The sequence below is a fragment of the Meriones unguiculatus genome, chromosome 15 (assembly GCF_030254825.1).
Source record: "Meriones unguiculatus strain TT.TT164.6M chromosome 15, Bangor_MerUng_6.1, whole genome shotgun sequence".
Classification (NCBI taxonomy): domain Eukaryota; kingdom Metazoa; phylum Chordata; class Mammalia; order Rodentia; family Muridae; genus Meriones; species Meriones unguiculatus.
The window spans coordinates 72206114-72229912 of NC_083362.1; the positions used below are offsets into that span (position 1 = coordinate 72206114).

Genomic DNA, 23799 nt, shown 5'->3' on the forward strand with positions numbered 1-23799 from the left:
GAATGATTTGCAATTATATAATGAGATTTACAGTTTTAGGAACTCCTCAACTCTCTTAAATCATCATTCCCTTTTGAAGCTCTCACAGTGGCAGTCATGCTAGTATTTCTTAGACCTTTGTGAAATCTACCACCAAAACTCCAAAGATGACTGCCTCAGCCTCATCCCTTCTATGAGTTTATGGGCACAGAGATCTCATGGCCGCTTCCTGCTAGCTATGTTGTGGTTTCTTTTTAAATAAGGTAAGGGTAAATCTGGAAGGAAATGGGAGAGTTTTACAGTAGCTGCTGTGAGAAGCAAATGGTAGTTTCTGGCAATGCTGAAGGCTGAGGATATAGTACAGGAACTGGTCTAGAGCAAACTGACATATATCTTAGATTATTTAACAAATTTTGGGACTTGGAGGGGAACTGAATAGGTCATGTCAGGTTTAGCAAAGATGAGACTTATAGTTGAACTTGGGGCTGTCTGGGGCTAACTCAAGGCTATTGGAATGACATAGAGAGTAAGTTGCAGTATTGCTGGTTTCAGTGAGGGTAGCAAAGTCCACTGAAGCCAATGGCTATACAACATGGAAGCAACCAAAGAGGAGAGAAGTTCCGATTGCTGTGGTGTGTGGTGGACAAGAGGGTTGAGTAGGGTCGGCTTAAATATCTTTATCTCCTAGCTTTGCACTGAAAGGGCCAGTCCTCTGATAGTCAAACATGCTGTATAGACCAGCTGGCCTCAAACTCAAAGGGATCCACCTGCCTCTGCCTTCTGAGAGCTGGAATCAAAGCCCTGAGTCACTACGTCAGGCTTCTATTTGGTTTTGAAGATATTGAACTACTTTAGGGGATAGATATAAGTTGATGAAGTGCCTAACATTATTTTATGTGGCTTGTTTAATTGTAGCAGAACATGGTGACCAGGCCTCTCTATAAAGGCAAAGAGAGAAAGTAATGCTATGGAGGCATTGTTTACAAGACTAGTAAACAGAAAAACAACTTTCTGTAGTCACCCCCTGTACAAAATGAGTATTTCACTTTTCCAACAGCACATTTTTTTAATTTAAATAATCTTCTAAGGGAGTGGCCGATTTATATGAAGCAGTGAGATTTTATAAGTCCTTTGTTGAGTCATCATTGTACTTGGGTAAGAGCCAACAAAACAAAACAGAACAGAAAGCCACAAAACGAAAACAAACAAACCAAAAAATCAAATCAGGCTGAGGAGGGGGCTCCCTTTTGTGTGACTGTTGGGCTCCACCTGGTGGCCTGAAAGGATCAGCTTTGGGAAAAAACTGAATCTTGAGAATGGCCCTGATACAGGCCTTTGTTACTAAGTGGTTGCCTGTAGTTGGTATACAGAAGCAGGAGACCCCAAATGCCTCCATGCTGCATCACCCTCACCTCCAGGAATAGAAACAGTGGCTGGAAAGATTATGGAAATGCTGCTGGATAGACGACTCCGAGCTGCTACCTGTGCTGGAGTCCTCTGCGTCCCTTTGTTCTAAGGTAGATAGGGCCAGTCATGGCCAAGGAAGAAGCATCCCAGAGGTGAGCACTGTCGCTGCTGCTTCCTCTTACACAAGGAAAAACAAGAGTCAGAAGCCTAGTAACCCCTAGCAGAGTTCAGTTCAAGATCTGAAGACGGGTTAGTTTGTCTGTGACTTGGGTTGCAAATTTAACTTGTGGTCATTTTATATCAAAAGGTCAATTATGTAGCACCTGAAAATTTTCAATTGTAAGAATTCTCTGGGTTCTGCGATAGCCCAGACAATGTTAACTTTTTAAAATTTAAAAAAAAAAATTTTTTTTGCATTTTGATTTTTTTCTTCTCAGATATTGGTTTTGATGAACCCAAGTTGTTGTTGTTGTTGTTTTTGCTTGTTGTTTTATTTTAATGACTGATCCACGTGAGGCTGCAGCCAAGCCACTATGTACAGACATGGGGGAAGCTTCATTTCTTGCTCTTCTCTTCCGTGGACAGAATCTTGGTGATCTCCTCCTTTTGGCCTAGAGGTGCTCCTCCCAGTGCTCCCTTGGTCTTAGACTTGCCAGCCTCAGCCAGGAGTTTCTTGAGGGCCTTGTCTGCCTTCAGCTTCTGGATGTGCTCCACGAGAATCTGCTTGTTTTTGAATACGTTCCCTTTGACCTTCAAGTACAGCCTGTGATACACGTGTCGGTCAGTCTTCTTAGATTCACGGTATCTCCTGAGGAGCCAACGCAGGATCGTCATCCTTTCATCTAGGTTACCTTCTCAGGCATCTGAGCGTTGGCACTACCCTACAGCTCCCTATGCCCATATCTCTGTCCTTCCGTCAGGCCAAGGTGATTTTCGGCATCAAGCCCGAGAATGGACCGTCACAGGCTTCCTGATAGTCATCCCATCTTTGATCAGCTTCCTGATTTGCTGACAGGAGTTGGCATTGGCAGTTTTGTTGGTCTCAATGGGGTCCAACCAGACCTTCTTTTTGCCACATTGGAGGACACTAGAGTCAAGCCTCTTCTGTATTCTGAACATACTCATGGCTGTGGATGCCGAGCCCAAGTTTTTTAATGAAGGAAAAAAAATCTCCGTAAAAAAAGAATGTCTGCCAAAGTCACCATGTCCACTACAATTCTTAATGCACCTGCTTAAAATATATTGGTGTGGACTTTGGCTAGTGTCTGCCTTCCCACACACTGAGCCTGCATTCAACCTCTAGCTACTCCCTTTGTAACAACATTGATTCACACTTTTGCTTCAAGGCCTTCCCTAAAATCATTCTGTATTGCTAAACCACATTTCCTGTGCCAGGCATGGAGGCAAGAAGATCAGGAATTCAAGGCCCATTGTCAACTACATATTTAGTTTGTGGTCAGCCTGGTCTTCATGAGCCTCTATCTCAAACACAACAAAAATCAAAACAAAACAACAACAACAATGAAAACTTACTTTCTACCCGTTTGTGTATGTTTTCACTGTTAAAACATTTTCCCTGATATCCCCAATCCTTATGTGCTTCCTTTTGCTGTGTCATAGTACTGATCTAGAAGAGAAGGTGACTTACCCTCTACTCCTGATTATGGAAAACAGTACGAACAATATTCAGCCATAATTGCTGTGTTTGCCACACCCTGGCTGGCAGCCAGGCTTTGAATGGTTACTGATGTTCTGGGCCCCTGGGTCAGTGTTTGCTCTCCACCTGTGGCTTCTCAAGACCGCGATAGCATTTTATCTGCATGGAGTTTACATGGGCATGGGGCATTATGCATAGGAGTATTTAAGGGCAGTGATGATAAGTCTGATTGCAAGAGTGTGACCTGTGCATAGTCTAGCTTTAAGGCTGCCATTCAAAGAATGCTTAACAGGGAAAACGAAGACAAGCTACTCAGGGCACCAACATTGGGAGTGTTTTACCAGTACAAATAAAAAATAAAAACGCATTTTACTTTAGGTAAACAGGCCGATTTGAAGGGCTGTCTCTATTACAGCCTTTTCTGTCTGTAGCTGGTCCCTTTCCTTATTAACTTTGTCATTTCCTTTTCACATGGAGCAGTCAATCTGATGTTTCTCATCGCTCCACCAGCTGGAAGAGGCTTGACTACACCTCCTGTGCTATTTGTATGCTAAAACCCAGGATTCATGGGGGAGCTCTGGTGGGTGAGAAAGATTCATGGTGATGATCATGATAAATAAATTCACTACTGAGGAAATGTTTCTTCCTTACAACTATTACTACAACATCAAAATTCAAATGTATTTTTTTTTCACTTTTACTTTCAAAGTATATGCACATTAAGTAATGACCAATAAAATGATTTAAATATATACCACTGACAATGGAAATTTTCTAAAATCTCACTCCAATATTTCATTATTAAGGTTTGATATATATTTAATAAGATATTATTTAATTGATAAGATTATCATAGAAATGTTTATTTGGTGGCTGGTGAGGTGGCACACACAAACCTGGTGATCTTCATTCAATCCCCAGAGCCCATGTAAATGTGGAAGTAGAGAACCACCTCCACAAAATTGCCTCTTCTGACCATTAATACCCTTTTCGTGTTCTTGACTGTTTCGGGATATCCCATGTTGCAGTTCATTGTAATGCCACTGTGACTGTGAGTGGGCAGTCCTCTAGTACTTGAGACTTTTGCAGAGCACTGGTCGTTGAGTTTGTAGAATGCTTCTCTTTATGGGTTTGTCTGATGCTAGGGCTGGAACATATACCATACCTTTTTTTTTTTTTTTTTTTTTTTTAAGCTCTTTGAGACTTCTTCACACTGATTTTTGTGGTCGCTGTACCACATTCTTTTCTTTTGTCCACATTCTCATCAGCATTTGTTATTGGCTGTTTTCTTGATTTTAGATTTTAGATTTTAGATTTAGATTTTACTGGGGTAAAATGAAATTCCAAAGTAGTTTGCATTTCCCAAATTGCTAAGGATGTTGGATATTTGTAAAGATGTTTCTCAGTCATTTATATTTCTTTTTTGGGAATATCATTTAGATGCATGACTCACTTTTAATTGGGTCATTTGTTTTCTTGACTCTTTGTTGTTTTTTTTTCCTCTTTCTGTGCTAATCTGTGCATGTGCACTTTATTGTAATTATTCGTTTTTTTTCCTTTTTTAAATATGATTTTTTATTTATTACAATTTATTCACTTTGTATCCTAGCTGTAGCTGAACCCTTGTCCCCTCCCAATCCCACCCTCTCTCCCTCCCAATCCCACCCTCTCTCCCTCCCTCATCCCCTCCAGTGCCCCTTCCCCAGTCCACTAATAGGGGAGGTGTTTTTGTTTTTGTTTTTTTTAATTCTTTATGTATTCTGGATACTAATTCTCTATCATAAGTGTAATTGGCAAAGATCTCTCCCACTCTGTAGGCTTACTCTTCACTTGTTTCTTTCCTTTGCTACACAGAGGCTTATTGGTTTTATGGGGAAGATCCCATTTGATAATTGTTGGCCTTCATTCCTGAGTGAATGAAATTCTGTTCAGGAAGTCCTTTCCCACACCTGTATCTTGTAGGGAACTGCCTATGTTTGTTTGTTTGTTTGTTTGTTTGTTTTTTCCTGCAGTTTCAGCATTTCAGGTTTCATGCTGAAGTCTTTGATCCATTTAGAGTTGATTTTTTTGGGGGGGGGAGTTCGGGGTAATAGATAGGGGTCTAATTTAATTCTTGTGGACATCCGGTTTTCTCAGGAAATGCTGCTGTATCTCTTGTTTATATTTTTGGCCTCTGTCAACTATGAGATGACTGTAATTGTGTTCTGATGTTTGGGTCTTCTATCTTGTTCCATTGATTTACATGTCTGTATTTATGCCAGTATCATGCTATTTTTATTACTGTAGCTCTGTAATAAAGCTTGAACTTTAGTGTGCTAATCCCTCTAGCATTGTTCGTTTTGCTCCGCTGTCCTTGGTCTCTTGTGGTTCCATATGAATTTTAGGCCATTTTTTTTTCTATTTCTGTGAATAACGTCATAGCAATTGTGATTGATTATGATTGCATTGAGTCTGTAAGTTGCCTTTTTTAGGATGGCCATTTTCACAATACTAACTGTACTAGTCCGTATATATCGGGGGTGGGGGTGGGTCTTTCCATCCTCTAGTGTCTTCCTCACTCTCTTTCTTCAGAGATTTAAAAAGTTTTCGTTGTCTGTCCTGTTTGTCCTTCTGAATGAGGTTTTGGCCTCTTCCCTAAGGTCCTTGTTGTTTACCTTCTTTAGAACTATAGGCTTTCGCAATGTGGCTTTCGCATCTGTGCATGACAGCCCCGAATAGTAGTTACGTTGCCTTTGCTATTTCTGGTTGAACCAATAAAGTCTGAACCCTAAAAAAAAAAAAGAACTATAGATTTTAGTATGTTTATTCTACATTATATGGCTAATATACACTTAAAAGTGAGTATATGCCATATGTGTCTTTCTGCTTCTGGGATACCTCACTCAGGATGATCTTTTCTAGATCCCACCTTTTGCCTCCAAATTTCATGATTTCCTTGTTTTTAACTGCTGAGTAGTGTTCTGTTGTGTAAATGTGCCACAATTCTGTATCCATTCTTCCATTGAGGGACATGTAGGTTGTTTCTAGATTCTGGTTATTATGAATAAAGCTGCTATGAACATAGTTGAGCAAATGGCCTTGTTGTATGGTTGAGCATCATTCAGATATATGCCCAGGAGTGGTATAGCTGGATCTTGAGGTAATTCCTTAGGTATTAGGAATTAGGTAGTCCTAATTTTCTGAGAAAGCACCAGATTAATTGCCAAAGTGCTTGTACAAGGTTATATTCCCACCAGTAATGGAGGAGGGTTTCCCCTTCTCTACAGCCCCTCCAAGCATGTGTCATCACTTGAGTTTTTGATCTTAGCCATTATGATGGGAGTGAGGTGGAATTTCAGGGTCATTTTGATTTTCGTTTTCCAGATGATTAAGGATGTAAGAGAAGACAGGGAACAGGACAGGAGCTTACCATAGAGGGCCTCTGAAAGACTCTACCCATCAGGGTATCGAAGGAGATGCTGAGACTCATAGCTAAACTTTGGGCAGAGTGCAGGGAATCTTATGAAAGAAGGTAAAGATAGAAGACCTGGAGGGGACAGGAACTCCACAAGGAGACTAACAGAGCCAAAAAAGCTGGGCCAAGGGGGTCCTGCAGAGACTGATACTCCAATCAAGGACCTAGACCCTCTGCTCAGATGAAGCCCATAGACTGCTGAGTTTCCAAGTGGGTTTTCCTAGTAAGGGGATCAGTGACTGTCTCTAACATGAACCCAGTGGCTGGTTCTTTGATCACCTCCCCCCAGGGGTTGCAGCCTTGCCAGGCCACAGAGGAAGATGATGCAGCCAGTCCTGATGAGACCTGACAAGCTAGGGTCAGATGGAAGGGGAGGAGGTCCTCCCCTATCAGTGCACTAAGGGAGGGGCATAGGGGGAGAATAGGAAGGGTGGGTGGGACTGGGAGGAGACGAGTGTGGGAGGGCTCTACAGCCAGGGTACAAAGTGAATGAATTATAAAAAATAATAAAAAAAAGTAAAAAAAAAATAGCTATATTTTTAAAAAGTTTTCCTTGTAGAGCTCTTTCATTTTGTCCTTGGTTAGGCTTATTCCTAGATATTTTATTTTATTGAGGCTATAAATTTCCTTCTCTTGTCTTATTGCTCTAAGTAGTGCTACAAGTACTATGTTGAATAGGAGTGCGGACATAGGGCAGTCCTGTCTTGTTCCAGATTATGATAGGACTGCTTCAAGTTGTTGTTGTTGTTGTTGTTTTGTCATTTAGGATGATGCTGGGATAGGTTTGTCATATATAGCTTTTATTATGATGAGGTGCATTTCCTCTAGTCCTAGTCTCTCCTGAACTTTTAGCATGAAGGTATGTTGGATTTTGTCAAAGACCTTTTTTACATTGAGGTTGTCAAAGATCTTTTCTTATTGAGATATTTATGTAGTTTTTGTCTTCAAGTTCATTTACGTGACTTATTGCATTTATTAACTTATTACCAAAAAAACGAAACCTGTGCACTATACTTGTGTAAGGCCCAGAGATAGCAGCACAGGCTGACTGGTTGGGGGAAGATATGGGCGTAGATTTCCTAGGGCGAAAGTTCCCAATATTTAAGTAGTGAAACAAAGAAGGACTAGGAAAAGGGGAAGGGAACTTACAATAATAATGGAAAGGAAATGTGTTGGGCAGAGGTATGAAAAGCAGTAGAAAAATACTGATATTAGATTCAGAGAATGGAAGGGCAGATGCAACAGGATGCTAATTTTATTAGACCAATGAAACTTAAAGTTCGAAACTATTTTAAAATTAATTAAATTGTTTAAGTTAGAGGTTAAAAGAAACAAAATGAACAATAAAATAATACAGAAGGTATGTTCTTAGTCATTGTTGGTCTTAGTTGGGCAGGACCTACCCCCTGTGTTTGCTATTATTTTAAATTTAAAATCTACTTTTTATGGTACTGGCAATTTGCTGTTTTGATAAACTGAATTAAAAACAAAAACAGTCTTAGATTTACAGAAAGTTGTCATTGGGCTAGAAAGATGGCTCAGCCTCAGTTCCCAGCACCCACACCGGGAAACCCCAGTCACCTGAAACTTCACTTCCAGGGGATCCCACTCTCTCGTGGCCTCTGTGAGCTCACAAGCACCTGTAACTCCAGCTCCAGGAAAGTACACAGAAAGCAATACCATTTGAACTGCAGTACATCTACATGAAAGTTATTTTTATGGTTCTGAAATTTACAGTGAAACTAAAATGTCAAAACAAACATTTTTGTAAGATTAAATACACAGCCTGCCAGTCAGTTCCTTGGTAGAACCTTGTCCAGGGAATTCTAGTGCTTAGGAGAGATCAGCACTTATGTGTAAGTAGATAGAAGGGAGTCTTTCGGGGGCACCTAAGGACCCTTTTCAATGGCATGAGCTTTCACCATGCTGACCCATTAGATTTTTATCTTGGGCAAGCTCTTCAGTCTGTGCAGCTATCAGATATATCTCCAGTGGAAATCCATAATAAATTTATTTAAATGAGGCACTTGAGAAACGTTCTTGCAACTTAGTAAAATAAATGTTAATTACTACTAATAGGAACTTGGAGATGTTGATTACATTTGGAAGACATAACTAAAATATGATTTTTGTCTTTATAAGCCATGTTGTAATTTCATAAAAAAATTAAGATTGTTTGACTTCAGTATATAACTTGGTGAATTTTGTTGCCAAACCAGAAAGCACAAGATGGGAAAAAGAAATGTTTTTCTATTTAATTTTAGTAACAGCCCAGTAACTGATGAGACTTACGTGACAGTTTATGGGGTTGGGTCTGTCACCAAACTTACTGACTGTTAGCATCTTCTTCCTTAACATAAATGGTTCAATAATCCAAGCTGCTCATCCCTGTGGAGGGCTCCCTCCATCTCCTAGTAGGTCTCTGTTTTATCACCTGGTAGGTTTCGGTAGGTGTTTAAGATAGCCTTGTTTTCTGGAGATCTTGAGTTTGGAAAATTTCATTTCTGAATTTGAATGACCTTTAGAGAATATGTTTTTCTGGTGATTTTTCTGTGTTATTTCTTCCTTAGATGTGACCTAGCTTGTCTGAAACTCCATTTCCTTTTATTTCAGGAACATTGTCTTAGTAATTTGTTGAAAATGGTTTCTAGTCCTTCTATCAGAACCCACCTTCAGCTATGCCAGTGTTAGGATCCCTTTGATCTGATCTGTGTAGTAGTTACTTGTCTCATTGTTAGGACAAAACAACAACAAAAAAACCTGACAAAAGCAGTGTTGGGCAGGTTAATTTTGGCTCACACTTTAAGGGTACCATCCATCATTGTGAGCAGGAGGTGGCCGATGACATTATGTCCACAATCAGCAACCAAAAAGTGATGAATGCCTGTGCTCAGCTTTTTATCTTTTTTCTATTATTATTATTATCTAGTATTATTATTATCTAGTATTATTATATCTAGTATTACATATTATACTAATTATTATGAATTATACCTTTTCTCCCAGTCTGTGAAATGGTGCTGTCCATGTGAATCAACCTGATCTAAATCCCTCCCAGAGATGCCCAGAGATTTGTTTCCATGGTGACTGTAAATCCCTCCAAGTGGACAGTCAAGATTACCCATCCCAATCTTGCTATTTACAACTTTCCCCTAAGTTTTTCTGAAATCTTTGTTTTTCAGTTGCAGTGCCCTCACTTTATTCCCTACTCCCAACCCCCATTGACTTGATTTTGTGAAGTTTTATCTCTGTGATCCTTGTCGTTTATAGTGCCACTTTCCCTCTAGTGGCTGCTAGCAGGATCTTTGTTTCTCTGGTAGTTTTATCAGTTTTTTTCCTACTCATTTCTGAAGTTCCAAACCCTAAAGCCTTTGAGACTGATGTACTTGACCTGCTGTTTCAAGCACTTGACTCCTAGAGCTCATATGTTCATTAGCTGTTGTTCCCTTGTATCCATTTTTGGTCATGACTGTCATTTTGTGACTGTTTGCTTCTTCCATGCTTTCCTTTCATCCTTCCTTGCTCACAGTCAGTATGGTTTTTTAATTGAACACACTCTATAGTTAAACATATAATATTTATATATGAGTCACTTGTTGGCAAATGATGCATTCCAGGACTCCTGATAGATGCCTGAAACCATAGATGGCACTGAACCCTACATACACTATGGGTTTGTCCATATGTGTGAACTCATGATAAGGCTTAATTTATTAATTAGACACAGCAAGCAAGAGATTTGCAGCAGTAACTGGCAGAATGGACTAATCATAGAATATACTGTAATAAAGGTGCCAGAACCACTGCTCTTACGCTGTGCAGACATTATTAAGGAAAATAAGTATTTGACTACATGCACCATGATGCCTCAGAGTTGAGCTGGTGACAAGGTTGGCTGCAGGTGACTACTGACTAGGCTGTATGTGCAGAGTAAATAGGCTGCACAGAAGAATAGTGCATGCCCTGTATCAGACCTACAGGTAGGAGGTCTGTTACTAGAATAGCATGTGCCTTAAAATTTATGGATTATTTCTAGATTTTCCATCTAGTAACTCTTAACCAGGGGTGACTGTGGGCAAGTTACGACCTTAGCTATTGTAATATCCTTCAAAAGCTAAATCTTAGAAAGTGCCTTTTGTTCAGTTCTTATATCTCAGATATTCTTATATCTCAGATTTTTCTATATTAGGCATAAGATTGCCGTTATGGCCATCTTGTGTCTTGGAGAAGAGCACCTACCTTCCGAGGATGAGATTAGGACGCTTTTTGTGGTCTAGATCTACTGTGCCTGCACTGGCACCAAAAGACCCACACATACAAGAATGCATTTCTTTTTATGTAGGTATAGTTTTTTTCAAACTATTCTATGCCTCATTATTTATAATTCTCCCAACCATTATATAGTGATCTCATCAAGAAATAGTTAATTATTTAGTGTCACTTAAACACTATCTTGAGTTTGAAGCCAACCTGGGCTACAGAATAGCACCCTGTCTAAAGAAAAAAGAAAGAGAGAAAGAAAGAAAGAAAGAAAGAAAGAAAGAGAGAGAGAGAGAGAGAGAGAGAGAGAGAGAAAGAAAGAAAGAAGGAAGGAAGGAAAGAAGTAGAGTTTTATACCTCAACATCATATATATGTAATATCTTTACATTATTCCAACCACTTTTACTTCTGAGGCAGCTCTCAGCTGCCTTAAATTATAAATGAAGAAGTCAGTAGTATGCTTTATGCCTGTTTATGTCAGTCAGGGTTCTTGTGCTCTCCATTTCAAAATAAAAATAATTACTGTATCCTTAGTCATAGTCATAAAAGAGCATCACGCTGGAGGTAATATTAAGCCAACCTCAAGAAACAGGTATCATGTTTTCTTTTATTTGTTATTCCTAGATTTTATATAGATATATAAATCATATATGCATATATGACTTGAAAAAACAAAATAAATAAAAGTAAGCATTACAAGGACAAGAATAATTTTTTTGTAATTAAGGTTTTAGTTGTTGTTTTTTATCCCCAATATTGGGTGCCAAACTCAAGACCTTGTGCATGTTCACAAATGTTCTACCACCAAACTGCATTCCCAGCTACAGGTATGTCTTCATTGTGACACAGAGCAGCCCAACACTCTTTCCTTGTATCCTGGCTTAATAGATCTTGTTCACTGGCTCTAGAATACCAATATAGGACACCATTATTTCTGCAGTCTGCTGAGGGCACTCCTGATTATACCCGTCTAGTCAGTGAATTCTTAAGATTTGCTTCTTTCAAAAAGCCAGTGTTGCATGAGATAATATCTGGTCATATAGACCCTTATAAAGTATTCTGAAAATGTATACATTATAGTATTTATATCACTATGGTAGGTAGAGCAAATGAAGATGGCAGTAAGAAACCCAGACTTAGAGTTTCCAGATTGGTGGAGTGAGGTCTCTCTATCATAAGGAGCTCAATAAACACAATCTACTGTCATATGTCCTCTTGGTTTCATTCTCTGTCATAGTTGGCTTTGGCTGGCTTTTGGCACACTGGTATCCTATAAGGATGACAGCCAAATCAGCACCAATGAGAAACTATTATTGTGGAGTTCATTTTCTGCTGCTGTCTTCTTTGCTCTTACAGCCCACTGGGGAAGCAGTGACGTGATTGGAGAAGGAGATCACTGACATTTGCAGCCTTCACATAGAATTGCTTTGCTGAAATCTCTCTTGCAGGGTGCATTATTTACTTTTCTCATTGCTGTGAAAAGAAACAGCTCAAGGGTTTATTTTGGCTCACAGTTCAAGAGGATACAGCGCACCATGGTAACAGAGTGCATGGTTACCATGGTAACCAGAGGCAGCTGGCCATATTGCATCTGCTGTCAGAAAACACAAAGATAAATGCTGGTACCCAGCTCACTTTTTCCTTTTTATTAAATCCAGGACCCTAATCCGTGAGATTGTGTCACTCACTTCAGGGTAGGACACCTTTCCCTCTTAGTTTAACATTTCGGGGAGCATACTCAGACAAACCTAGAAGTATGTTTTCGTGATGATTTTAAATTCAGCCAAGTTGACAGTGAAGACCAGTCACATACTCTGCCAGGCTCATTTCAATAGACTTCTTTTATTCATGCATCTCTTGTCTAGATATCTTTGTTACCAGTCCTTTCAGGTCCCTATCCATTTAGTTAAACTCGTAGCTACTATCAAGCCTTCTTTCCTTAACCACAGTGGACTACAGATACATTAGAAAGTTTCTGCTACACTGCCCTTTCAGAGACCATACCTTCAAAGGCATAGGATACTATCATCATCCTCTTACTATGAGTCCTGAGTGTAGAGCCCGTGGGAGCTCGACAATGAGCTTTTCTTTCATCTTCCTGCATACCTCTTCTGTGTCTGGTCCATTTCTTTAACTTACTCTTTCTTGAAAGTGCTCTAACTTTTTACTTAAGAGACTTAGTAATACTCTAAATACAATGATGTGATTTACCAACTTTTGAACTTTTTTTTTCTGTAAGAAATTTGAGACCTTCTTTAATGGAAGTCTTTGATGCTGTTCTGCTCTAGAGTAAAGAATCCAGAGATCGGGCTTATTATTCTGTGTCTATCCACTCTCTGGTTCTCCTAGCCTGTTTTTGTGAGTCCCTCTATATCTTTCCAGTAAACCTCTTCCAACCAAAGTTTGTTTCTTGCGTTTGTAATCAAGAACCCAAACACTTTGACATCGTCATTAGAGAGCTGGAGAGATGACTCAGTTGTTAAGAGCACTGGATGTTCTTCCTGAGGACTCGGGTTTGATTCTTAGCACCCACATGACAGTTCACAACCATTGGCAACTCTCATTCCAGGGGATCCAAAGTCCTCTTCTGATCTTCTGATCTCTGTAGGTACCAGGCACATTAGCAGGGCACACACATTTATGTAGGCAAAACAGCCCTACACATAAAATACACACACACACACACACACACACACACACACACACACACATTGATGTTAGGAAAGAAATGTAGAATCAGGAGCCTGTGAGAATAATAAATAAGCTATACAACTAGGGAATAACTCAGATTCCATTATTTTTCAAAGTACTAGATAGTTTTTTATGACTAATTATTAGCTTTCATCACTAAAATTCTTTTTAAGCTGAGTAACATTGTTCTGAGTAGCCTTACTCTACCCCAGTGTTGTATTTTTATGTCCTTTAAGCTTGAAAGGCAGTGATAATAGTTCCCTTGAATCTTTAATGGGAACTTCATTCTCGTGAGCACAGGTAAAAATTCGTTATTTTGAAAATTATTAGGACCCATGTTTGTAACTGTGTGGGTTCTTAGTTGCAAGAAAGGGAATAGAATTTTGTTCAGAAAAGAAATTTATTGGAAGGGTACCAAAGGGCTTGCAGAAACAGTGAAGGCTTGACCACCTGAGAGTGGTACAAAGGTAATTCTGCAAAGCCCAGAAGCCTGAACCTCATTTTTGTGAGGATTATTTGGCAACAGTGCTAGTGGATCCTACCTCTTCTCGTGCAAGACACCATTGACACAAGCTCTGTTGCTGCCTCTGCAGCACTAGGAGTGTTTTCACTGCCACAGATGAATACCGAGAGTTTCTCTCATCTTTGGAGCACCGTCTTTGCACTAGAAATCCTGGGTCGAGAGCCTAAATACAGTGTACTGAATTCTGTTTTCATACATACACACAGAGAGGTCTGGAAACACACACTGGTTATTCCTTTCATGGGAATTATACTCGAGTTATCCCACTATATGCAGTGTGAAGTCCTTCAATTTTCATTTTATGCCTTGAGTAACTCTTGCTTTATAGGATTCACTAGGCTCCCCCAAACAACACTGCATAGTGTTGAGAATGAACACTGTTGTCTTCTTCCTGAACCATGGGAAAGCATTTAGACTTCCACCGTTAGGTTTGGTATTAGCTCTGGGATCGGGGAGGGTATGTATGTATACATATGTGTGTCCGTGTACAAGCCTGGCCCTGGATGTCTTCTGCTGCTATCCTCTTCTTTTTTTTGAGGTGGGGGTCTCATTGAACCTGGAGCATAACAATTTAACAAGACTCGCTGGCCAGCAAGCTCCAGAGTTCTCCTGTCTTTACCCTCAGAGTACTGTGCTTACAGGGGCACATACCCGCAGCTGCCTTTTCTTCTTTCTCTCTCTCCCTCTCTCTCTCTCTCTCTCTCTCTGTCTCTGTCTCTGTCTCTCTCTCTCTCTCTCTCTCTCTCTCTCTCTCTCTCTCTCTCTCTTAATCATAGCTGTTAGGTTCCAAACTGAGGTCCTTATTCCTATGCCACAAGTATTCTGCTGGCTGAGCCATCTCCTCAGGCCCAGTTCTAGGATTTTCATGGATGGTTTTAATCAAATCGAAGAAGCTTCTGTCCATTGATCATGTGCTTTTATTGTGAATGAATGTGAAAAATTTGTCAAATTCTGTTTCTCCCTTTACTGAGATGACTGTATGTGTTCTGTGATTTTCCTAGGGTGAATTATGTTGATTGATTTTCTTACGCTAGAAAATTTTTAAATTAATTGACAGCTGAATTCTGTTTTAAGTGTTTGGTAGAAGCTATCAGGAAAAGCCATCTGGGCTTCCAGTTTTGTTTTGGTTTTTTGAGAAAATTTTAAAATGCCAGTTCAATTTCTTCAATAAATACAGGGATATTCAGATACTGATTTATTATTGAAAAATCCTAAGCAGTTTGTATCTTTCAAGGAATTTACCTGTTTCATCCAAGATGTTGAATTTATTGGAAAAAATTATTAGTCATTCCCTTACCCTTCATGCTTGTAGGATGTTGATCACGTCCCCACTCTTATTCTGATACTTTGTGTCATTGCCTCACTGTTTTTCTTGAACAGTCTAACTAGGATCTCATCTCTTTTACTCTTTCTTCATGGTTTCTTTATTTTCTGCCCATTAGTTGTTGTTCCTTTTTTTTTTTTTTTTCCTGTTACTTTCCTGGATTTCATTGTCCCCTTTGTCTCAGTTAGTTTTCTATTGCTGTACTAAACCAAACACCATGACTGAGGCAACTTATCAAAGTGAGCAGACATTTAATTGGGCTTAGAGTTTCCAAGGGTTGGAGTATTGATTGGAGGTACTATGTGGTGTCCCTATAGGTGGGCTGGTAAGCAGGCATATACAGACTGTGGAGCTGCTTTTTCATGGCTTCTGTGTGAAAAACTCATAATTTGCACTGTATTCGCCCCTAATGTTTCTAGGGGCCAGGCTGAAGGCTGTTTCCTTCTTTCATCTAACTGTCATAATTTAACAGCAAGACAAGTTGGTCGAACTTTCCTAAAGGAGTTTGCTAAAAGCGTCCATGCAGATATGTCACAGTATCAATTTTGGAGCCAGCATGATGGCGCCTGTCTATATCCCAGCACTTGGGGGCTGAAGCAGGAGAATTCTTAGTTGGAAGGCAGCCTGGGCCTGTAATCAGACTGTCAAAACAAAGGCATGTGGGGACCAATTTTTACTTCTCTATGAGTAAAATTGTAGGAGTTTCAATAAGTTCTGCCTTTGTCCCTCTTCTCCTGGTCAGAATTTGTTCTGGAAGGTACAATTATACTATAGTCATGGACTTGATAAGGATTTTCAATAATAACTTATTTTAGAAAAGAGACAGGGGCCTACATTTTATGCTTACTAATATGATTGTCCAAACTCTGCTCCATTCACAGGCAGCTGGCCAAGAGTCTTGGGCAGGCTGGCGAAATCGAGCCTGAAACGGAAGGGATCCTGACAGAGTATGGTGTGGACTTCTCGGATTTCTCTTCCGAAGTTCTTGAATGTCTTCCTCAAAGCCTGCCCTGGGCAATCCCACCCGATGAGGTGGGCAAGAGAAGAGACCTGAGGTAAATGTGGGAAACACGTGGAACAGCCATTGCTGCTCTATCCTCTTCTCCGATGTTTCAAGGATGGAACTGATATGGTTCCTTCTTTCATTCAATGTTTGGATTCATTTGAGAGTGTGGTGCTTCTGTGCCAGGCAGGGGTCACCAAGTTAGGGATTACCAGCCCACTGCTTGAGCCTATTAACTGAAGATGGACTTCAGATTTTTAATGCTTTAAAAATTACAGCAATAATGAATAGTTATGAATAGTTACTCATCTTCCTAAAATTATATGCAAATCACAATCCCATGTTCAGTCAGGCTGTAGTAGAGCACAGCTATGCATGCTTCTTTGCCTGTACATTGCTCAACCTTTATTCCGCACGACAACTTCGAAGTAATTGCAACATTAGTGGTGGCCTAAAAATATTGTAACCCTCTGGCATTTTGCAGAAGTTTGTTTCTTGAATGGCTCCAGACCATTCTAATTTCAAAAGATGCAGGTGTATTTCCCTATACTTCTCTGGACCTTGCTGGACACCAAAGTCTCATCACAAAAGGGCAGTGTTATCTGCTTGGAAGGGCTTCCTCTAAATGGGCCTCTCTAGGCACATAGCAGAGGACTCAGGACCTTGTGCTTGGAGTCTCATTTTAAAGCTTTACTTTCAGGTCTGGAATTTATTGGAAAGTACTTTTGTGGTATTTTTATAACAACATCTTCTTTGAAGATGTTTCTTCATTGTGGGATGTTAGTTCTTTTCTGATATTTCTCTTCAGAATTTGGTTTCAGTACTGGCATTCATTCTGGATGCCACATGGAGATACTTAGAACCAAGAAAGTTTTCATACAACCCACCACGGAGGCTGTGGAAGGTTTTTGCTGAGGTTATCCCGTGTCAGAGTCTTCCCACCACGCTTTCTTGCTCTGTAGCTGAACTTACGGTGCCTTCAGCTCCAAGTGTCCAGTACTCCACCAAGTTTAAGGGTACTTTTCTGCCTTCTCATGCATCGTATCTTTTGGGAACTTATTGTTTTTTTTTTTTTTCTTGCTGTGAGTATATGAAGGAAATGAGATGATAATCCTTTTCTACTTGTAAGTGTGGCTGACGGAAGCACATGTTTTATGTGAACTCGTGGCTCACGTGCGGTCCTAGATGTTAGTGACAACCTGCACGCCTGAGTTCTTGCTGGTACATAGAGTATTATCTCCTCTGGGCCTTAAACCTGAATCTTCTGGAACCTTTGTTGCCTCATGTACAGTTGAGAGGTTTACTGAGATCTTTTACTGAATTTAGGGTGATATAAAAAACTTTAACGAAGCAAATTATAATGGCACAGATTTATAATCCCAGCATTTGGGAGATTGAGGCAGGAGACTGAAGAGTTCTGGATCAGGCTGGGCTGAACAATAAGATCCTAGCTCAAAAAACAAAGATCTTGGGGTTGGATATGATGACGATATATTGTATTGATTCAGGAAAATGCCAAAGAATTTTAAAAGTAGAGGGGAAAAAGACGGAAACCAAACCAAAAAAAGAAAAAAAAGAGAGAGGAATGATTAAATTCAAATAATAATAATTATTATTTGAAGTATAATTTAGTGCTGATTTAATTTTATTTATTTTTATTTTTTATTTTATTTTTCTGAATTTTTTTTATTTTTTATTTTGCTGATTCAATTTTAAATGTACATTTTACCCCAAAACTCTGCTTACAGAAATAAATCCTACGGAGAGAAGTGTATAAAGATTTATGAGCCAATATTTTCATTGCTGTTTTATTGTAATGGGGAAGCACAGGAGACACTGCTGAGTCCATCAGTAATTGAATGGTTTAACAGCCCATGGTTTATCCATCCATATGATAACATGACTTCCAGCTCTGCAAAAAAGGGACTGGATCCATGTAGTCTGTCCTAGAGGGGAGGCCATCAGATATTGTTAAGTGAAAGAAGCAAACTGCAGGTCAGTGTGCCTGGGGTCCTATTTTTATGAAGTCAGTACCCAGCACTATGTGAGTGCATTCACACCTATGTCAAACATCACATGTATGCGTATGTACATATATGCACATTAAAAGTATGTATGTATAGAAAATGGGAGGAAGTAAATCAAGCTGGTCACATCATGATTATCATGGAAAATTGGTTCAGGCGAGCAGTAAGGAGGCAGGGAAGCAGTATTCTACTGTTCACGTAGCATCCTGTTATATTGCTAAAAATCTTGAAAATAACTTCAGGAAATCATAACTACAAATGTCAGAAGATAGATATATTCTTTCTTTTTCTGACCTGATATTAACCTGTAGAAAAATACTAAACATTTCAGTGGTCACAGGACTCAGAGTTGCTTCAAGTTACCCTTTTATGGCTCCATCTTATCATTGGTTTGGCTTCTGGGCTGAACTACAGAACAGACGTTGCCCTGTAGAAAGCTCTAGCTATATGCGCTGAGAAGGGACCCAGAAGTGGAGGACTTGTGTGGATGTTTTATGCAATTAAAGTAGTAACAGATTTTCAAAAACTCCTTTAACTCTCCAGTGTTTTCACCCTCATCTCCTATCCCTGAGATTTTGTTTTTAGAATTTAGATCAGATTAATTTATTCTTTTGCATTTAAAAATTTAAATAACTTCTTGATATCTAAAATAGTAATCTTTAAATATTAGTAAACATGCATTCCCACTAAGGCATGTCTTTTTAAAATTATAAAAATTTAATATACTACTAATCTGTTATTTATAAAGCTAAATAAAAGTAGAAAATAAAAATGAAATGAATTTTAAATATTTTAATATTTCTTATGAAAGGTATTAAAAACCCTGTTTCTTCATATTGATAATCTTACTTTAGGTGAAAGCAGTCCAATTAGGTGTTATTGTTGCTTTTAAACCAAATTGTAGCATGGAAATTTAAATATCTGATTGTAAGTCCTATATGTTTTATTTGTTTAGACAGAGTCTCCATATGCATCCATGACTGGCCTGGAACATGTTATTTTCCACAGGAAACTCATAGAAATCTACCTGCCTCTGTCTCCCAAGTGTTGAAACTAAAGACATGTACCACCATGCCTGACCTAGTCTTGTCAATTTTGGTACTTGATTTTAATGATCATCATAGATAGATAGATACATAGATCGATAGATAGATAGATAGATAGATAGATAGATAGATAGGTAGATAGGTAGATAGATAGGTAGATAGACAGACTGATGTAGTCTTGTCTATATTTTGGTGCTTGATTTTAATGATCATCATAGATAGATAGATAGATAGATAGATAGATAGATAGATAGATAGAAGCTGGCCTAGCCATGTCTATTTCAGTACTTGATTTTAATGATCACCATGAATACAAACATGATACATACATACATACATACATACATACATACATACAACATACATTAAGGCATATAGGCAGGTGCTCTAATACTAAGCCATATCCTGGTTCCTATTTTAAAAAATAAATAGAAGTATTTTTTAAAGATGTGAACTGAGTTTACTAAACCATAATAGTATTTTTTTATGTTCTTTTCAACAATCATATCCAAGTTTATTTGAAACCCAGGTAATAAATCTCTGCTTTTCCTGTGTCAGTGAGTCCTTGTGGACTGGTTAAAAAGTGCTGCATTATTAGCTTTGGGTTTGTTTGCTTTGTTTTTGAGACATGGTTTCACTATGTAGCTTAAACTCCAGTCCTCCTGACTCATGCTCCCAAATGGTAGAGTTGTAGGCTTACACCATCAGACCCAGCCTGAGACAATTTTAAAAGGTTTATAACCCACAGCAAACTCTTTCAGTGACAAAGTAAAAACTAGTTGTAAAGTTCTGGCATGTAGTTTGGATGTGTACATGTAGTTTGTACATAGACACAATTTTGGGCTCCAAATAATATGGATTGAAGCATTTCAGCATATCATTAAAAAAGATCTAGATGTGCAAAGCTTTGGGTTTTACCCTAGCACTAAAGAAAAAAAAAAAAAAAAGAAAAGAGAAAATGTTTTTGAATGTTCTTCTAAATATAAATATAGTGTTTTGTTTTCAAATTCAATAACCTTTTTTCCTCAGTGTTAAAGTTCTGCCTTCCTCTTGAAGGAACAGTCAGTGTGTTTAGTTTTTCTTTTTTTAAAATCTTATTTATTTATTTGCTGCAATTTATTCTGCAGCTCCCTTCTTCATCTCTTCCCAGTCCCGTCCACCCTCCCTCTTTTCCCCCTATGCCCTTTCCCTACTCCCCTGATAGGGGAGGACCTCCTCCCCTTCTTTCTGACCCTAGCTTATCAGATCTCATCAAGGCTGACTGCATCATCTTCCTCTGTGGCCTGGCAAGGCTGCACCCCTCTTGGAGAGGTAATCAAAGAGCCAGCCACTGAATTCATGTCAGAGACAGTCCCTGATCCCCTTACTAGGAAAACCCACTTGGAAACTGAGCAGCCTATGGGCCTCCTTTGAACAGGGAGTCTAGGTCCTCTCTATGCATGGCCCTTGGTTGGAGTATCAGTCTCTGCAGGACCCATGGGCCCAGGTTTTTTGGCTTTGTTGTTCTCCTTGTGGAGATAGGTGCTATCCCTTCCAGCTCCTTCTATTTCCCTCTTTTTTCCATAAAGATTATGGCACTCTGCCCAAAATTTGGCTATGAGTATCAGTATCTCCTTCGACACCCTGGTGGGTAGAGTCTTTCAGAGGTTCTCTGTGGAAGGCTCCTGTCTTGTAACTTGTCTTCTCCTACTTGTGATGTCTATCCTGTTTGCACTTGTGAATGAACATTAAGCATCTTCCCTAGGGTCCTCTTTGTTGTTTAGCTTCGTTAGGGCTATAGATTTTAGTGTGTTTAAAGCTCTTGGCAGCCATTGTTGTGCAGTCACAGCCAGGCCTACAAGGAGAGGAAGTGCCAGATTTGCTATTTCTAGGAGCACTGATATTAACAGTTACTGGCATCTTAAGCCTCTGCATCTTTGCAGTAATATTTTAATGATTTCCTGTGTTACAGGGATTAATTTAGCTAAAACTAACTGAGATCTGTAAGTCCACGAAGGCAGGTATGGCAAATACCTGTAGCTCACAGTTGATTCAGGAACCAATGAGAGAGCCCATATCATGCATTTTCTAGAATGATGACTCTTTCATTTGCACATGATACTTTATACTGACCCATACATGTAGTAAGGGCACTGGCATTAAATCAGGTGTTTATGTAGTCTTGGTGAATTTCTTATTTTTTTTTAACAATAAAAATGTATATAAAATAAAATCTATGACTTTGCTAATGTGTTTGGATATGATTAGCTTCTTCTTTGACTGTTATGTGATAGGTTTATTCAGTTTATCAGCCAACAAAAATTTGTGATATGCCATCTGTGGACAGTGGAAAGACGGTCACAAATAGCAATAGATGTTTCTGCCCCGTGGGTCTTCTCCCCCAGTCTCATGTGAAAGAATATGAATGAAATATATTAATAGTCAATACTTAAAATATTTAAATAGCTCGATAAATTGAATGGAGAGAAGTAGTTAGGATAAGTGTTTGTAATAGTGTGAAAAGACATTTTAAAAGTAGCATTCATTTTCTTGAATTAGACCAAAGAATTCAGATTGAGTCCTGGTGCATCCTGAGACATCTCTTACACTGAATAACTTAACAGACATTCGCCAAACTTCCAAAGCTATTCTTCTGTGTCTTTGTAAACTTTTCCTCCTTTTCTGCTGAAACATTTCCATATCTTTTATGTATATGCAACACACACACACGCACACACACTGTCTGTCTGTATTGAGCTAGCCACTGAAAAGAAAAGATAAAGACAACTGAGGTTTAGCACTTTATCTTTAGAGAATCAGATTCTTACTGAGGTCAGTACTGCAGAGAATGGCAGGTGCTGTAATATGGGTGTGAAAACACTGACCAAGTTAAGGCTATTGGTTACTTGAACTGAGAGCTAAGAAGCAAGGAAATATTTAGGGACTGGAGTGACTGAGAACTGAGAATCAAGGAAATATTTAGGGACTGGAGTGACTAAAATTGTCTCCCTTTTAGTGACAAGCTTTGGCTACAGAAAGGCTATATACTGTCAGACTGTGAGATGCTCTGACAAGACTTGGAAAGCCATCTGTAGCTTCTTGCTCCCTTCTCCCTGGGTCACCCTGCCTTGGAGACTGCAGTGTTCCTCTGGCTCTAGCTACGTAAGAGCTTCTACATACCCGTTTAGGTTTGGTATTTAACAATTATATTTGGAACAGAAAAGTTCCATCAATCTTTAAACCTCATAATCCAATTATGTCAGTAAAATTCCAGTTTTTTAGTCCAGTGGAATTGGGGTAATATTTTGCAAACTGAAGTTGAGAGAAATAGTGTTTATTTTGAAAAGAAAAATGGTTGGTTAGCAGTTTTTAAGAAGTAAGGCTGGTGTGAACTCGCAGGGGTGATCTGGCCCTCCTGATTGGGCTCACCATTCTTTTAGACGTTTGGCTCCCATCTGTGGAGAATCCTCGCTTGCATGGCCTAGACTTGTAGCGCTTTTTAGCAGGGCACCTGAGGTTAAACAACACAGATCCTTGAAATATTTGGCGACTGGGAAAATACTGTATCTGAGGGACTGCTTAAAGTTGGTTGTATATGAAGGCCGAGATACCCCAGGGTTATTTCCAAGACTTTTTCTCATTTCATTCATATTGTTTGTTTCCTTTGTTACTAAACTAGAATAAGAAACTGAAGCTCAAAAGTTCAATTCAAGGAGAAAATGAAAATTTAAGTACATTGGAGGGGAAAATACCATGTTAACCTGGTTTTTATGTTTTCCCAATAGCTAGTATTATTGTAGACATTTGAATCACATCACTTTTTGGTAAAGCTATGAGCTTCACTGAAGCAGGGATGGTTTCTATAGCTTTTTACAAGAGAGCTTGCGGTATCTATTTCTTTACTATTCCCTCAATAAAAAGGAAGCCCAGTGACCTCCACCGGACCATTACAAATGTGAAACTTGGCACTTAAAATTGCTTGCTCTAAACTTTCCAATTGCTTTCTCTCTCTCTCTCTCTTTCTTTTTCCATTTAATGTCGTTCTGCCAACTAGTGATTTTATTATTATAAACAGGACATTGTATTCACTTTTAAGAAGAAATATGAAGCTGGAGGTAAAATTACAAACTGCAGCTTCTCGGCTGCCAAAATAGAAAACAATGAGCTAAAAATACTGAGCACAGAAAGGGTGTTGTGGTAAAAAATATTGAAATATCTTCAAGGTGGAGAGTTCTCAAAGAAATTTTCTTCTTACTCCAGGTAAAACCAACCTTGAAATAGCAACTTGAAAGGAGAGTCATATAATACTAACCCCTTTCAGGTCAAGCCTTTTGTGGGAAAGCTTTCAAACATAACTAACATTAAATGACTAATGATCTTACTGTTTATCAGGAAGTCCGATGTGATTAAATTGCCATTTAGAAAACGTTCCTCGGGGAAAGCAGGGT

General features: G+C 39.0%; 1 protein-coding gene and 1 pseudogene across 4 annotated transcripts in view; one reads left to right on the top strand and one right to left on the bottom strand.

The window, feature by feature from the left end:
* Nucleotides 1-23799, top strand: part of Dis3l2 (DIS3 like 3'-5' exoribonuclease 2) — a 317733-nt gene that overhangs the window by 135812 nt on the left and 158122 nt on the right. For all 4 annotated transcript variants that reach the window (XM_060368782.1, XM_021657963.2, XM_060368783.1 and 1 more), the window contains one exon: nt 16178-16351. In XM_060368782.1, the coding sequence (XP_060224765.1) occupies nt 16178-16351 (174 nt within the window). The remainder of the gene's footprint in view (nt 1-16177; nt 16352-23799) is intronic.
* LOC132648079 (large ribosomal subunit protein eL19-like) lies at nt 1942-2511 on the bottom strand (annotated as a pseudogene).